General features: G+C 34.3%; 1 protein-coding gene across 1 annotated transcript in view; it reads right to left on the reverse strand.

Moving 5' to 3' along the window:
* The window catches only part of ANKRD31 (ankyrin repeat domain 31), a gene marked incomplete at both ends in the record, with an annotated part of 205,417 nt that overhangs the window by 177,175 nt on the left and 9,621 nt on the right, over nt 1-18,621 (reverse strand). The window contains 3 exons of the mRNA XM_081309099.1: nt 5,297-5,337; nt 8,601-8,710; nt 13,601-13,674. Of these exons, the coding sequence (XP_081165225.1) occupies nt 5,297-5,337; nt 8,601-8,710; nt 13,601-13,674 (225 nt within the window). The remainder of the gene's footprint in view (nt 1-5,296; nt 5,338-8,600; nt 8,711-13,600; nt 13,675-18,621) is intronic.

The following is an 18,621-nucleotide window of genomic DNA, read 5'->3' on the forward strand; positions in this document are numbered from 1 at the left end:
GTAGGCAGCATATTGTTGGATTTGTTTTCTTAACCCATGTTACCAGCCTATGTCGCTTTATTGGTGAGTTTAAGCCATTAACGTTTAGAGTTACTATTGATATATGGTTTGTACTTCCAGCCATGTTTGATTATTTATCTTTTCTTATAATTTGGTTTGTTTCTCCATGATTAGCTTTTCCCCCACCCTGTTGCTTTACTGAGGTACTGCCCACTCTTGGTTTTGGTTATTGTTTTTCATTTCTTCCTCGTGTTGTGTTTTGCTCAAGATGCTTTGCAATGCTGGTTTTCTGGCTGCAAATTCTTTTAACTTTTGTTTATCATGAAAGATTTTTATTTCGTTTTCATACCTGAAGCTTAATTTTGCTGGATACAAAATTCTTGGCATCCATGGTCTTTTAGTGTTGAAATACGTTTTTCCAGGGTCTTCTCGCTTTCAGTGTCTGTGATGAAAAATCCGTTGTTAACCTTATTGGTTTACCCCTGAATGTAATCTGCCTCCTTTCTCTTGTAGCTTTCAATATTTTCTCTTTGTTCTGTATATTGGATATCTTCATAACAATGTGTCTTGGCGTTGGTCTACTGTGATTTTGTATGCTCGGTGTCCTGTATGCATCTACAATTTGTACATCCGTTTCCTTTTTTATATCTGGATAGTTTTCCATAATTATTTCATTCAACAGATTGCTCATTCCCTTGGTTTGAACCTCTATACCTTCCTCTATCCCGATGACTCTTAAGTTTGGTTTTTTTATGTTATCCAATATCTCTTGGATGCTTTTCTCGTGATTTTTTACCAGCCTTTCTGAATTGGCTAGACTCTTTTCAAGATGATATATTTTGTCTTCATTATCTGACGTTCTGGCTTCTACTTGCTCCACTTTGTTAGTGATACTCTCATTTGAGTTTTTAATTTGGTTTATAGTTTCCTTCATTTCTAGGATTATTGATTTTTTTATAATCTCTATCTCCTGATAAAGATGCTTATTTGCTTCTTTTATCTGTTTATGTAATTCATTTTCAATGTGTTCTTTCATTGTTTCAATTTTCTGTCTCATGTCCTCTTTAAGATTCCATTCCATCTGTTTAAGGTATTCCTTGAGTTCTTTATTTGACCATTTTTCTGATGCCTCTAGGTCCTCCTGTGTATTTAGGTTGTCCTGCATTGTTTGTACTCCTTTTCTTCCTTGCTTTTCCATGCCGCTCATGTTTCTGTTTGACTGCTGAGTTACTGGTTACTCCTATAAATTTATTTGGTTTTGTGTATCTCTGGGGTCTCTCTTTTGTGATGGGAGAGTATGACTAGAGATGATGAGTTTTGTTGCACTTTAAAGCAGATTCTTCATTTCTTAAACTGTGTACGGATTCTGATGGCATATAGCAGTCTGCGGTTTGGTCTTGGGACTTATTTATTTATTTTAAAAATAAAAAAATATATAAAAAAATTTTAAATGCAGTTTTAGAGTTTGATTAACTTCTCTTCCAGCAGGTGGAGCTGTGCCCACCGGGCCAAGCTTCTCCTCTCAATACACAGGCACCAATCACTGTGAAGCAGCTCCTCCTCCCGACTGGGCAGGTCTCTAATCCTGAGTGCCTAGGGCCTTTTCTTGTGTCTAGTCACTTCCCCACTTTTCCTCCAGCCAGGCCCCGCTCATCGGTGACGCTCACCACAATACTGGCTACACGGCAGGTCTGCAGCTCCTGGGAGCCCTATTTTCATGAATGACTGGGCACACTCTCCCTGCTTGCCATTCCCTCAGACCCTAAGGTTGTGTAGCGTGGGGCTGAGAACCTCCGGTAGCCACGCCCCAGGTAGCTGGTGCAAGAGACCTCAGTTGTCAGCGCTGGTGGGAGTGGTATCCAGGGGTCCCGCGCTGCGGGTCCCGCACCACTCCTGGTTCCCTCGGTCTGACTATCGCGCTCACGGGAGAGCTGGGAGGGGCCCTTGAGGTTTCCCCGCTGTTTGGAGAGGGAGGGCTAGGGGGTTACACACCTGCCGCCGCTGGTTTCAATGAAGTTATCTCCTCTGCCGCATTCTGGTGACGTCAATTCTCTGCCATGGTGATATCCCATGCAAATGGCAACAGTTCATTCCCTTTGCCGGGTGTCCAATGCAATGGGTGGGTCCTGACCGGCTCGCCCAAACCCCATCTCAATTCTGTGGCCACTGCCTATGAAGGCTCGGTTGGTATTCCTGTCTTTATTTTTTGAGACAGGGACTCAGTAAGTTGCTTAAATCCTTGCTAAATGGCTGAGGCTGGCTTTGAACTTATGATCCTCCTGCCTCAGCCTCCTGAACCACTGGGATTACAGGTATGTGCCACCATGCCTGGCCTTAATACCATCTTATATCTGCTATTGCAATTAATATGTTGCCATATATTATTATCTTGGTTGAAGTAGTTAATAAAAACCTAGCCACACACTTCTATGCAGTCAAAAAAGGGAAAACAGTTTAATAGACTTTTTAGATAATTGTGAATATTCTTCAATGATATCACACCAAAATCTACAAGCTATAAGATTTTTAAAAGTTACTTAAGGGCTAGGGATGTAGCTCAGCAGTAGAGCACTTGCCTAGTACACTTAAAGGCTTAGGTTCAATACCCAGCAGAGGGGGAAAAAAGTTAGTTGAAATATAGAAACTGTGTCTTCTATTCTGGTCTTCTTGCCTATTTTAGTGCCAACCATGCTGTTTTTGTTACTATATCTTTATAGTATAATTTAAGGTCCAGTATTGTGTTGCCTCCTCCTTCATGTCTCTAAGGATTGCTTTGGATATTCTGGGCTTCTTATTTTTCCAACTGAATTTCATGATTCTTTTTCTATTTCTATGAAGAATGTCATTGAATGTTTCTGATGGAAACTGCATTGAATCCATAATAATGCTTTTGATATTATGGCCATTTTTGACAATATTGACTCTGCCTATCCAAGCACATGGGAGATCTTTCCATTTTCTAAGGCGTTCCTCAATTTTTTTCGTTAGTAGTCTGTAGTTTTCATTGTAGAGATCCTTCACCTCTTTTGTTAAATTGATTCCTAAGTATTTTATTTTTTTAGAGGCTACTGTGAGTGGGATAGTTTTCCTAATATCTCTTTCAGCTGCTTTATCCTTAGAGTATAGGAATGCAATTGTTTATGGATGTTAATTTGTATCCTACTACTATGCTGAATTCATTTATGAGTTCTAGAAGTTTACTGGTGGAGTTTTTTTGGGTCTTCTAAATATAAAATCATGTTGTCAGCAGAGATAGTTTTCTATTCCTATTCATACCCTTTAATTTCTTTCTTTTGCCTGATTGCTCTGGCTAGAGTTTCAAGGACTAGGTTGAACAGAAGTGGTTAAAGTGGGCATCCTTGTCTTGTTCCTGTTTTTAGAGGAAATGCTTTCAGTTTTTCTGTTTAGAATGTGTTAGCCTTGGGTTTGTCATATTTAGCTTTTACAATTTTGAAGTACGTTCCTTCTATCCCTAATTTTTCAAGTGTTCTAAACATGAACAAATGCTGTATTTTTGTCAAATGCTTTATCTGCATCTATTGAGATAACAAAGTGATTCTAGTCTTTAAGTCTGTTTATGTGGTGTATTACATTTATTGATTTCTCCGTGTTAAAGGAGGGGAGGGGAAGAAGTTCAGTAGATTAGACAAAGGGGAAAGAAAGAAAGGGAGAGGGGACAGGAATAGGAAAGACAGTAGAATAAATATAATTTTCCTATGAACACATTTGAAAATACTTAAATGAACCCCACCATCATGCCTACTCACAAGAATGGGATCCTAATTAGAATAAGATATATCCTTTGCTTATATAATTTTACCAAAATAGATTCTACTTAATTCTATAATTAAGAATCAATAAAATAAAATTTAAAACATACAGAAACTGAAACAAAATTAATAAGTTTCTTGTGCTGCTACACTAAAACCAATTGTGTATCTTGTATTTTTTTTTCTTTTTCTATCTTGTACTTCAATTGGATGTTTTACTTGCACCTGATTTTGTAACTGATCTTTTAGGAAATACTGATTTATTGAGTTTTTTGGATCTTCCTAATGTTGACACATTTCATTATAAAACATCAAAAAAATTACCTTCATAAATTTTATCTGTGATTTCACAAGAAAATTTGAAGCATTAGAAAATCATCAGGTAGGTCAAGGGGATGAACCCAGTTTTCCAAAATTGTAACTAGAAAGCTTCAGCTTTTTCCACTGCCATCAAACACTATCAGCTGTTTTCCTTGAAGGAACCAGCATATTCCATTCATTTAAAAAAAATGCCATATAACCAATGAAAATAGCCAATTTGTCAATTATGCGTCAAAGTTAGAAAATAAAAAATTGAAACTAGTTTTCTTAACAATATTTACAATAAGTGCACTTGTACTTTCTTCAAGACTACTGTGTAATTCAGTACACACAGAAATGTTTTAAATGCACTTGCTTTGTTATCACATAGGATATTAAAAAGATATATACTCAAGATTAAACATTTAATAAAATCAACAACCTTTTCTGCTTTGTCACATTCTTTAGTGAAACTGGCTTTTTTTTTAAATGCTAGTACATGGCAGTGAAAAATAAGATAACCGCAGTATTATTTGGTGCCACTGCACTGATTTCTTTCTACTAAGGTTCCAGCATTTTACCCACTACTGCTTTAGCATTGTCACACAAATGGAAACACTATTAAAGGGGAAAATAATATGTTACTATTATTATGAAAATAGTTTTGACCTTAAGAGACTCCCCAAAAGAATATCAGGAACTCCTAGAGAGTTCTCAGGAATTCACAGAACATACTCAAAGAACTGAAAGAATAGTCTCCCAAAGTTTAATAGTTACACTAATTCTAATTTCAATAAGCTTTACAAATTCTTCCTTTATGTTATGCTATAAACTTGCTTTTAAAATATAATAGAATCAATTTATCTTAATCTGATTCAGTCTTCTTATGAAATAAATCTTACCTGGAATGTTTGTAAAACACATTTATGCTACTAAACGGGCAATTATTTAAAGATCTACAATAATTCTGAAACTCTTTAAGAAAATAAAGACATACCTCAGATGTACAAAGTGACCAAAAAAATGGGGCTAAAAACCCCACAACATGGGGCTAGGATTGTGGCTCAGTGGTAGAACACTTGCCTTGCACATATGAGGCACCTGGTTCAATCCTCAGCACCACATAAAATAAATAAATTAGTAAAACAAAGGTAATGTGTTCATGTTCAATTTAAAAATTTTTTTTAAACCCACAATATAATAAAGCCAAAAATTGGTATACTTACTGTGACACAGCTTGATTTTGTGCTGTTTCATCTTGAGGTTGCTAGGAAGAAAAACAGTAGTTTTTTTATATGTGCTAATCTAATAAAACAAGCTAAAAAATTAACATTTAAGATAAGTCTTATATTATTTTATTGTGGCAAAATATACATAAAATTTACCATAATAACCATTTTTAGATGTATAGTTCTGTAGTCCTCAGTAATTCAGTTGTTGTGCAACCACTGCCACCATTCATCTCCGGAACATTGTTGGGTTCTCAAACTCCATATCCTAAACACGAATACTCTATTTCCTTCTCTCTCCACCCATGGCAACCATCATTCTACCTCCTGTCTCTCTGAGTCTGACTATGCCAGGAACATCATAAAAGAGGCATCATACAATACTGTCATATGGGGACTACTTTATTTCACATAGTACAATGTCTTCAAGGTTCATCCATGTGGTAGCATGTATCAGTATTTTTCCTTTTTTTAAGGTTGAATAATCTCCATTTCAGGAATGTGTCACATTTTGTATATCCATTCATCATTGAGGACACTTCCATTGCTTCCATCTTTCTTGGCTATTATGAATGCTGCTACTATGAAGATAAGTGTACAAATATTTCTTCAAGTCCCTGCTTTTAGTTCTTTCAGGTGTACCCTCAAAAGTAGAACTGCTAGATCATATAGTGTTACTATGTTTAAATTTTTGAGGAAACTGCCATATTTCCCATAGGACTATACCATTTTATATTCCCACCTGCAAAGCACAAAGATTTCAATTTCTCTACATCCTTATCAACACTTTTTTTTGTAGTTGCAGATGGACAGAATGACTTATTTTGTTTATTTGTATGTGGTGCTGAGGATCAAACCCAGTGCCTCATGCATGCTAGGCAAGTGTTCTGCCACTGAACTATAGCCCCAGCCCTTGATAATGTCTTCTGACATTTTAAAATTTCCATTAAGTCTTTCTAGGTCCTTCTTATCATGTATTTTAATGAATCCACCTCTACATAGAGATAAGGGTACAGAAAGGGAAAAGGATTCAATCTGGATCCAAACCTCTCAGACAGAGTCCTGCATTTCAGAGAAAGAAGTGGTAGAAGTGGCCTGCTTACAATAACTGCAAAACTGAACAATAATAATTATTATATTTATAATAATAATTTAATTTTATAATTATTAAAATGTTTTATAATTTTAATTATTAAAATAATGCTTATTATATTATTTATTATTATTCCCTAACAAACAAGTATCTTTGAGGTGACCAAATATTGATTATGAGACTAGCAATGCCCACTGTATTACTCAAGGATCTCCAGAGACACAAAACCAATAGAGGTGTGTGTGTGTGTGTGTGTGTGTGTGTGTACATGTATATACATATATATGGTATTTATTATAAAGAGTTGACTCCCATGATTATTGAAACTAAGTCCAAATCTACACTGTAGGCTGTCAGGCTTGAGACCAAGAAAGTCAGGGCTGAAGTTTCAATCTGAAGGTCTTAAGACAGAAAACTGAGAGAGCCAATGATACCGATGAAGTCTAAAGACCAGCAGGGAAAAGCTATCCAAAGTAGGCTGATAATCAAAGTAGGCTGATGGAGCAGTTGAGGTCCAAAGGCAGCCTGCTGGAGAATTCTCTCTGGCTGAGAGAGGCAGGTCTTTTTATTCAAATCAGGTATTCAACTGATTTGATGAAGTCTACCCACAATACAGAGGGCAATCTGTTTTACTCAAGTATACTGATTTAAGTGATAATATCTGAAACATCATCACAGAAAAAGATTTGAATATCATCTGAAACATCATCCCAGAAAAATATTTGACAAATTATTTGGATACTTCATGACTGAGTCGAGTTGACACACAAAATTAACCATCCCACACAACTTTGATAGACACAATGTCTCCAAAGTTTAGTATCACTAAACTCTCCAACTGAAATAAAAAATTTATTTATGTAAAATTTAAAAACTGATTCCTATGCAGCACATTTCAAAACTAGAAAAGCTATTGCAAGACCCAAACCAAAAGTATTTCAAGATTTCAAACCAAAGGTATTGAAAGATACCAAATCAAAGATCCTCTATTTCTTCTGCTTGTCCTTATTTAAAATAGGCCATCATTTCTAAAATATTCATCTTTGAAGTTGAAATGCCAATTGGTATCTGAGTATTTAGGTAGCAATTACTTAGAACTCTGATTCAATTTATAAAAACAATATACTTCTTTCTTTAACTTGGAGAAAGTATTTTACCAGATCTCTCCATTTCTATATGTGATCAAATCAATTTCTCTATATAGTTAAGTTTCAAAAGGTTTATTTTCACAGTCCTTTAAAGCAATTTTCCAAGCTAGCCAATCATTGGAAATTACTTGGGAGGCTTTCAAAAAATGGGCATTTCCAGGTTCTACATAAACATAATCTGGAAATTCATATTTTTAAAAAACTATCCAAAGTAGGCTGATAATCAAGTTTTAAAAACCATGTGCTAAGGTACATTTGAGGACCTAGTATAATAATCACATAGCAAATGCTTATAAGATAAATGGAAAAAAATATTCTTATTTCACAGTTACAGAAGCTAGAGGGAAATTTTTTCTTCATTCAAAAACTGTAAACCCAATTTTTAAACAAATTATTAGGAGTCAAATAAGGCTATCTTAGTTTCAAGGACAAATATTTGGTGTTAAATTTTTCTCTTTATCAGAAATAAATACTGTGATAAATCTTCCTAGCTACAATATTAAATAGACCCTCACAGACAGTCTTTGCAACTGCTGACAGTTTCTACTAACTGAAGTGCTTACTGAATTACCCCTTACCATTCCCCTTGGTGTTTGAATTCAGAAACAAAATTCTTAAACTAAGTATGCGAATGTCTACACAACACACATATTCATACACATAAAACAACAGAAAGGTTTTAAGCGGCCCAAATCTCAAATTGTATTATAAAGACTAGCACCTTCTTCACAAATTTAAGATGATCTCTGACATACATAGAGATGAAAGTTTCAATTATTATATCCTATTTTAACCTCTGTTCCTTTCTCTTCCATATCTCTAACAAAAAAAAGAAAGCTATGGGCAGGGGGGAATATTATATATCCCCTCCAAAAAACAAATGAACTTCATCAAAGCTGTAGTAAAGAAATAGAATGACTGATTAAGAGACTGTTTTAAAGGGAAGAAAAAGGAAAAAAGCAAAATACTAGACAAAAGAATTGTCACTGTTAATTTGCCATTGAGATAACATTTTTAATTTTTAATAAGTGTGTATTCAATCATACTTATGGCTCCACACCTGTAATACTGCAGCCGCACTAAGAACAGTCATCATCTTATTTTCATTCATTTGCTCTTGCAGACCCTCACTGAGTTTGTGCCCAAGTTGAATCTCAGGAGAAGGAATGCCTAGAATGAAATATAATCATAAGTCATTTGCAATAGTTTTATTGATCTCCTTCAACTCAGGATTTCATAGATACTGCAAAATTTTATTAAAAATCATTTTGTAGGAGCTAAGGATATAGTTCAGTGGTAATGAGGGTGATTAGCTTCTGCAACTCCCTGGGTTCAATCCCCAGCATTAAAAAAAAAAAAAAAAAAAACAACTCAAAACCAAATAAAACCCTTTGTGTATAATTCCTTAACTGTCACTTTTATGTGCCAATGTTTTAAAGTTTCCAGTTAGCAGGAGACACATATGCTACACTGAATGAAATACTACTTTATTTCTCTGTTTCAGGATGAATGAATACAACCAATAAGTACAGAAAATGATATAGACTTAAATACCAAAAAATAAATAAATAAACTTTTTCCCCACTTCATTTTAGATCATATTTTAAAACTCATAATATTAGTAGATAATTGAAGAAAAACCAGTTTTGTTCTCAAAAAGGCAAATAAAACTCATATTTTAATTTTTTTTTCTTTTCAAGTTCCTAAAAAAAATACCAAAAAAATGAATAGCTGCTTTTTGCTTCATCCGTAGCAACAATGGAATAAAATAAAATGTACCTCTTATAGATCAAAAGATGGGAATGGATTAGAGGAAAATTAAACAAATGGTAAACAGCTTCCTACGGACAATGCTTATCTCTCTCCCGAAATTCTCATGGTGAAGCCCTAACCCCTATGTGACCATATTAGGGGGGCCTCTGAGAGGTAATTAGGTTTAGATGAATTCACAAGAGTGGAGCCCTCATATGGGATTAGCATCCTTGTAAAAAGGAGAGAAACCAGAGTGTTTTCTACATAAGTACACAGATCAGATCATATGAACACACAGCAATATGCCAGCTGTCTGCAGGTCAGAAAAAAGGCCCTCATCAAGCACCAAATCTCCCAGCACCTTGATCTTGAACCTCCAAGATCTTGGAATTCTTGAGAAATAAAATCTATAGATTAAGCCATTTAAGTTATGTTATTTTGTATAGCAGCCCAAGCCAACTAAGACACAGTTTGTCACTCAACATAGGAAAAGAAAGAGTATCCTTAAAAGTAACTCTGGATTTCTTACATTAGAATTCCAAAAAAACCACCCAACTCAGAAAAAATGTGGCCAACTAAAATCGCAAAAAGGCAAATTGGAAGCACACAGTGGGTAAAGTCTCGTACTTCACTGAGCTTGTTGCCTATACCTATGAAACTTAGTATGAATACTGTAGCCGCCTACTCTGTATAGGATATTTTCCTTATCCCGTACAAAAATGTACTAAAACCTAAAGATGATAAAATAATGTAGTGATGGTACAGAAATAGTCACATAGATCAGTGAAACAAAATGGAGTGGGAAATATATATGTGTATATATGACAATAATTTTATTTTAAACAGAACAAGATTGATTACTCAAAAAATAATATTGGATTTCTTTAGCTATTCTGGGTCTCTTACTTTTCCAGATGAATGGAACCACCATTTGACCCAGCTATCCCTCTCCCTATATCCCTCTATATCCCTCTATATCCCTCTATACCAAAAGGACTTAAAAACAGCAAACTACAGGGACACAGCCACAACAACATTTATAGCAGCACAATTCACAATAGCTAAACTCTGGATCCAACCTAGATGCCCTTCAATAGATGAATGGATAAAAAAAAATGTGGCTTATATACACAATAGAATATTACTCAGCAATAAAAGAGAATAGAATCATGGCATTTGCAGGTAAATAGATAGAGTTAGTGAATATAATGCTAAGTGAAGTTAGCCAATACAAAAAAAATGCCTAATGTTTTCTTTGATATAAGGAGGCTGATTCATAGTGGGATAGGGAGAGGGAGCATGGGAGGAATAGATGAACTCTAGATAGGGCGAAGGGTTGGTGGGGAAGGGAGGGGGGCATGGGGTTAGAAATGATGGTAGAATGTGATGATCATTATTATCCAAAGTACATGTATGAAGACATGAATTGGTGTGAATATATTTTGTATACAACCAGAGATGTGAAAAATCATGCTCTATAATAAGAATTGTAATGCATTCCGCTGTCATATATAAATAAAAATTTTAAAAATAATATTAGATGTGTAACTACTAGAATAAAAAAATGTTTAAAATAATAATATTGAGACACTTGGCCAACCATTTGAAAAAATAAAGTTAGATCCTTTTTATTTCCCCATATGCCAAAATAATCTAAAGACATTAAAGATATGAATGCAAAGGACATAAATAAATGGAAATAAAGATAGAATATATTTTACAGTTTTGAGGTAGGTAAAGTAATTCTATGTTTGGGGGGAAAAAAAGAAACCCTGACAGAAAAGACTGACAGATTATACTGTATACTTTACCACAAAATATATCATGAACAACATTAAAAGGTAACCAAGAAACTGGGTAAAACTATAATACACATGGCACAAGTTTGTATCTTTTACACATAAAATGCTCTTATAATTAAAATATTAGGAAACATATGCAAGCAATTCACATTCAAAAAATAATTACCTGGCAAAAAGTGAATATGTCTTGTTGAATCTAGGGGATAAAAACCATCTTCTTAGGGGCAATATGTATCAACACCTGATGTGTAAACTCCTTAACAGTAAATCAACTTCTATATTATTCTTCTAAGGTAATAATCAGAAAAGTAAGCTATGGTAGATGTACAAAGATATTTATATTTGTAATAATATTGAGAAACATCATAAACATGTTTATTTTAAATAAAATACATTCATATGATGGAATAATATGTAGCAATTTAAAGGTTAGTAGGCTTGTTTGGTACCTCTTTCTCTGGCACTTGCCATATTCTACAAAATTCCCAAAGAGGAGTCAAGACTAAAAGCAATGATCATATTAAATTTGAAGGTGCTGAAGCAGGATGATCTTGTGGTAGGCTAAGGTACACTTAATAAATTCATGAAAGTCTACTATGAACGGGGTTTGTCAATGAGATAAACTGGAATCCAACTTGACAATCAGTTGGTCAATAGAAGAGACACACCTGGTGCAAAGGAAGGATGAAGATTTAATTAATGTATTCCAGTAGCAGACAGGTGTCTTCTTAAAAGAAAACTTGCTACTTTCCTCCAAAACATTATTCTCATAGAGTATATTCTCAGTTGAAAACAATAATTTAGTTTCACTACAATCTTTACTACCAAAGTATAGTTTTCTCTTATTTCTTTATTTTCCCCTTCCCCAGTCCTTTACTGTGCATAAAGTAACAAAGCATGTGACCAAGAATATTGTCTTTTTTAAAAAAAACTAAATGGCCAATGTATGCTTTGATCAAAATCAAATGGAGATGGGGAAAAACATTGGTTCTGTAAAAATAACAAACTGTCTTCATTAGTAGCATGCTTACTCAGCTTTTCTGTTTCACTAAGTTATTTTATTTTCACTATTGTAACTAAAAAGTACACAAAACATAAAATCCTTGCATATCTTGTTTGATTGGAAATATTTAATGGTTTTCACTTGTTGTTGTAAATCAATAACAATTTTATAACTTTTTATATGTAGTTGTTATATGTAGGGCAATCTGTACTTAAGTAGGGAAAAATTACTTCAAAAAAATAATGCTAGGTAGTTTTCCCTTCATTCAAGCATTTCTTGTTTAAATGAACTTCTTACTTAAAATGAAAAATTAAAGTTAAAAAAAATTACACAAGATTGTGGTAGATCAATATAGACAAGGAAAGAACCACATGTAAAATGATAACAATTATGAAGATATTCATCTGGTATAAAAAACTCTAGAAGGATATACCAATACTAAACACTGGCAAAGAGAGCAGACTACAGAAGGAAGGAGTAAGGGATGAAAATAACCATAGTAAGTAGTTATTGTCCTTTTCAGTTTCTACATTATGTATTTCATAATTTAAAATTATTTTATATTGTTAATAACTGACAAAAATAATAAATGTCAATTCATTTGGTAAAGGAAAGGGAAGGAAAGTGTGATTGGAATATTCAAACAATGTTTTTCAAGTTCCTAAAAAAAATCAGAAAAAATGAAAAAGTGTGGTTGGAATACTCAAACAAATCTCTAACTCCTTTCTGGTAGCACTTTATAAATCGTAAGACGACATTCTGAAGACCCACATTACACATTGTCTTTTCCAACTGCCAAGTAGAAAAAATACTTAAAGGAGAAACTGTGATCTTCCATTAGAAGATATGTACAGTAAAAAGACTCTGTGAACTATAAACAGTACACAAAAATTAAAAGACCTTCGTGGGTATTAAAAATTGTTTTACTCTGTTTTACACCAATTCCTAGACATCCTCCAAAATAAAAGGAAGGTTCACAGAAAAAAATCCATACAAGGAAATAATCTACATCTAGTCAGCTACTGCAGAATTGATCTTGTAAGATGCAGTTTTCTAGAAATATTTAAATCAACCTAGAAGTGGGCACAGGAAGTACAGCTAACTGGTAAGTGAAACGTAATTTTTAAAAATAAACATATCAAGTATATGTGGTGTAATTTTAGTCTGTAAGAATAAGTGCAGTTATTAAGAAATATTATTTATTTTACGAATAAGCTATAGGTTTAAGGTAGAGATTTTGGCAGTCAGGGGGAGACAAGCTATCAAGAGTGCTACTTTAATGTCTATGGATCATTTCTAGGAGTCTTAAATATCTTCTGGAAGCTACAATTCCCATTTTTGTCCCTTCTACACCTTAACAGACCTTACAGTCTGTTACATATATTTATAAGAAACTAACTTTGCATAAAGTTAAGAATAAGACTAAATATAAAATTGTGGTAATGGAACAATAATAGTTGGGAAAATAATATGAGAATTCTTATTGAAAAGAATCATTCTCACCTTGGCACAATCCACTTATTCCAGGATGAACACTGAACTCAGATCTAAGAGATGTGTCTTGATCAAAGAGTAACCTTTTGAATATCAAAAGAGAAAGCACATTATTATCATGTCTCTAAAATAAATACTAAGATTTTAACTATCATTTTTATTATACTTATGCTTACTAAAATTCTTAGTTACACCACTTTTAACATTTTTATTTCAAAGTATTATTATTTCAGAAATGTCCACTTTAATTTTTAGATTTATTTCTCACTATGTTTGAGGTAGCATCAATGTGAGGAAAAGAGAGGACACACAGCCTTAACCTTTGAGAAACTCTAAATCTAATGAGAGATGTACAATTTAAAAATAACAGTAATTCTCCCTTGTAAGTATGCTACTCAGCAGACATAAGTATTTATCTTTTCTACTGAAAAGGTAGGCAAAGAAAATTAGGTATGTGATGAATACCTATAGACTCAGTTACAAGGGAGCCTGAGGCAGGAGGATCACAAGTTTGAGCCTAGTGTGGGCAATATAATAGGATGCCATCCCAAAAAATATATATAAAAAATAGGCAAAGGACTTGAAAAGATATTTCTGCAAAAATGAAGTACAAACGGTCAGTAAATACATAAAAAGATGCCCAATATCACTAATCATTAGGGTCAAAATCATGTGATATGCCACTTCACAATCCTTAGGACTGCTGTTGTTAAAAAAATTTTTAAAGTACTGGTAAGGATGTGAAGAAACTGGAATGCATATGTGTTGTTGGTGGAAATGCAGAGTGGCATTACTATGAAAAACAGTACGGTGATTCTTAAACTTATTAAAAAGAACTGCCACTTGATTTAGCAATTCTGCTTCTGGGTACATATGAAAAAAAAACTAAAAGCAGGGACTTGAACACATCGTTGTACAACTCTGTTCAGAGAAGCATGATTCATAAGAGCCAAAAGGAGGAAACAAACCAAATGTCCCTTAATGGATACATGGATAAATATGGCATAAACATACAATGGAATAGTACTCTGTTTTAAAAAGAAATGCAGATAGATATATGCTATAACATGAATGAATCTTGAAGACATTATGCTAAGTGAAATAATCCAGACTCAAAAAAGCAAATATTACATGATTCTACTCATATGAGGTACCTAGAGTAGTCAAATTTGTAGAGACAGACGGTAAAATAGTGGTTGGTATGGGTGGAAGGAGAGGAGAATGAGGAGTTATGATTTAACAGGTATATGATGTCACTACAGGATGATTAGGAAATAGTAATGGTTGAAGAACAATGTCAATGTACTTAAATAAACACTTTAAAATGGTAGCTATGGGGCTGAAGCTGTAGCTCAGTGGCAGAGCACTTTCCTAGCATGCACAGGGCACTGGGTTCAATCCTCAGCACCACATAAAAGTAAACAAATAAAATAAAGGCATTCTGTCCATATACAACTACAAAAAAAATTTTTTTAATGGTAAATATGGTGCCAGGTACACTGGTACCTATAATCCTAGCAGCTTGGTAGTCTGAGACAGGAGGATCACCAGTTCACAGCCAGCCTCAGCAATTAGGCAAGGCCCTAAGAAACTTAGTGAGATGTCTCTACATAAAATATACCAAAGGGCTGGGGATGTGGCTCAGTAGTTAAATGCCCCTGGGTTCAATCCCCAGTACGGGGGGGGGGGGGGGGGGGGGGTCCGGAGTGGGGGAGGTATAGATATGGTAAATTTTATGTAATGCATATTTTACTACAATAAAAATTTAAAAAACAAAACAGTTTTCTAAAAAATTAATCTTCTATGCTAAGGCATGCATATGTAGTTTGGTACTAAGGGCTTTTGTTTACTTACTTGTTCATGTTCCTTTCTACTTTTTTAACTGAAAATTTCAAATACAAGTACTAACTCTGCCCCCTGCTGGTCTCCCAATAGATTTTTTTTTTTTTGTCTTTTTGTTTTTTAAAGAATTTAACCTTTATTTGTTGTTTTAATGTGGTACTAAGGATCAAACCCAGGGCCTCACCTGTGCTAGGCAAGCATTCTACCACTGAGCCACAACCCAAGTCCCCCAATGGACTATTTTAAAGTGAACTCTAAACACAATAACCATTTCATATGAAAATATTTTGTATGTTAACTCTCAAATACAAAAAAATAATATAACAATAATCATGTCTTTGAAAATAACCATATCATTACACCTAAGAAGTCAATAATTCCTTAATGTTATTAAATTTAGGCTGTGGTAAGCAGATTATAAAATAGTTCCTGATATGTATACCCTATGTAATTTCTTCCCTTGAGTATAGGCTGGACCCAGTAATTCTTCTAATGAACAAAATATAGTAAATACAATAGAATGTTACTTCTGAGACTAGCTCACAAGAAGACATGGGCTTGAATCATGTTCTCCCTTTTATACTCTCTCTTCTTCCCTCTGATGAAAGTCAGCATGTCATGCTGTGAACTATACTATGGAAAAGCCTACACAGTAAACTGAAAGTGGCCTCCAGTCAAGAGTCAAAGATGAAGCTGTGGCAAGGATGTGGGGAGGGGTACACATATACATTGCTGGTAGGACTACAAATTGGTGCAATCACTCTGAAAAGCAGTATGGAGATTCCTCAAAAAACTAGGAATGGAACCAATATTTGACCCAGCTATCCCACTCCTCAGTATATATCCAAAGGAGTTAAACTTAGCATACTACTGTCCTGTATATTTCCAGTAAAATGTTAATTAGACTTAAGCACACACCTGTAATCCTAGCAGCTCCAGAGGTACAGGCAGGAGAATCATGAGTTCAAAGCAAGCCTCAGCAATTTAGAGAGGCCCTAAACAACTTAGTGAGACCCTATCTCAAAATAAAAATATAAAAACTACAGAACACTAAAGAAAGAAATTGAAGAACTTAGAAGATGGAAAGATCTCCCATGTTCTTGGATAGACAAGAGTTAATATTGTCACAATGGCCATACTACCAAAAAGCACTATGCAAATTTAATGCAATTCCTAAAATTTCAATGACATTCTTTATAGAAATAGAAAAAGCAGTCATGAAATTCATTTGGAAAAATAAGAGGCCCAGATTATTCAAAGCAATACTTAATGAGAAAAGCAAAGCAGGAGACCTCATAATACCAGACCTTAAATTATACTACAGAGCTATAGTAACAAAAACAGCATGATATTGGCACAAAAATAGGCAAGAAGACCAATGGAACAGAATGGTAGAGACAGAGACAAACCCACAAAAATACAGTTATCTCATTCCTAGACAAAGGTGCCAAAAGCATACACTGGAGAAAAGATAGCCTCTTCAACAATATGGTATTGGGAAAACTCGAAATCCATATGTAGCAGAATGAAATTTAACCCCTATTTCTCATGCCACACAAAACTCAACTCAAAGTGGATCAAAGACCTACGCATTAGACCATAAACCCTATACCAACTAGATGAAAATGTAGATCCAATACATCATCATGTCAACTTAGGAAAAGAATTCCTCACCTAGACTCCTAAAGTGCAAGAAGTAAATTAAGTATCAATAAGTGGAAGGGCATCAAATTAAAAAGCTTCTTCACAACAAAGGGACTAATCAATAACATGAAGAGGAAGCCTACAGAATGGAAGAGAATCTTTGCCACCTACACCTCAGATAGAGCATAAATCTCCAGGATATATTAAGAGCTCAAAAAACTTAACACCAACAGAACAAACAACCCAATAAATGGGCAAGGAACTGAACAGGCACTTCACAGAAGAAGAAATACAAGTGGTCAACAAATACATTAAAAAATGTTCAACATGTCTAGCAATTAGAGAAATGCAAATTAAAAGTACACTAAGATTCCATCTCACTCCAATCAGAATGGCAACAATCAAGAACACAAGTAACAATAAATGTTGGCAAGGATATGGAGAGGGGTACACATACACATTGCTGGTAAGAGTACAAATTGGTGCAATCACTCTGAAACGCAGTATGGAGATTCCTCAAAAAAACTAGAAATGGAACCAACATTTGACCCAGCTATCCCACTCCTCAGTATATATCCAAAGGAGTTAAAATTAGCATACTACAGTGACACAGCCACATCAATGTTTATAGCAGCTCAATTCACAAAAGCTATGACACCAATCTAAGTGCTCTTCAACAGATGAATGGATAAAGGAAACATGGTATACATATATAACATAATATTACATAGGAAAATGTTGAATTTTAGAATAAGTTGTAACACAGCAAAAGAAAACTAATAATAGTCATTTTTCCAACTGTGTCTCTTCATAATCACTATGTCAATTCAGGATCAAAAAATATAAGTGTGGGCTGGGGATGTGGCTCAAGTAGTAACACACTCGCCTGGCATGCGCGGGGCACTGGGTTCAATCCTCAGCCACACATAAAATAAAGATGTTGTGTCCACCAAAAACTGAAAAATAAATATTTAAAAAATTCTCCCTCTCTCTCTCTCTCTCTCTAAAATATGTGTGTGTGTGCCTTGATACACATTTACATTTAAATACTATGTCTTTTTACTTTCTTTTAAAATCTATCGATTGTCCTTTCTTCCCTGACCCATTGAAATTTATTTATTGAAAAAACTGAGTTGTGTTTCCTATAGAGTATCCCACATTTTGGAATTGCTGATTTCATGTCATTTAACATGTTCTTCTGTCCCTGTATATTTCCAGTAAAATGTTAATTAGACTTAGAAGTCTGATCTAATTAAAGCTCACTTTTGGAGAACATGTAGGTAGTTAAAACAAGCAATAACAGAGTATGATTGATATTCTTTTTGTGATGTTAGTGCCCATTGATGACCACTGCCTACATCCACTCATTACTTCATAGGGAATAAATGGAATGGGGTATTTTAGTTTATCATTCTTTCTCAATTTATTATTAAAAGTACTTATATTAAAAATCTTTTGCTCATTAGTTTGTAATTACATTTAGTTAAGACACATTATCAGGGAACTAGGAAAGGTAAGGTAAATGCCAATTAGCAGGGAACTAG

The sequence above is a fragment of the Spermophilus citellus genome (genome assembly GCF_964194105.1).
Source record: "Spermophilus citellus genome assembly, chromosome: 1".
NCBI lineage: Eukaryota > Metazoa > Chordata > Mammalia > Rodentia > Sciuridae > Spermophilus > Spermophilus citellus.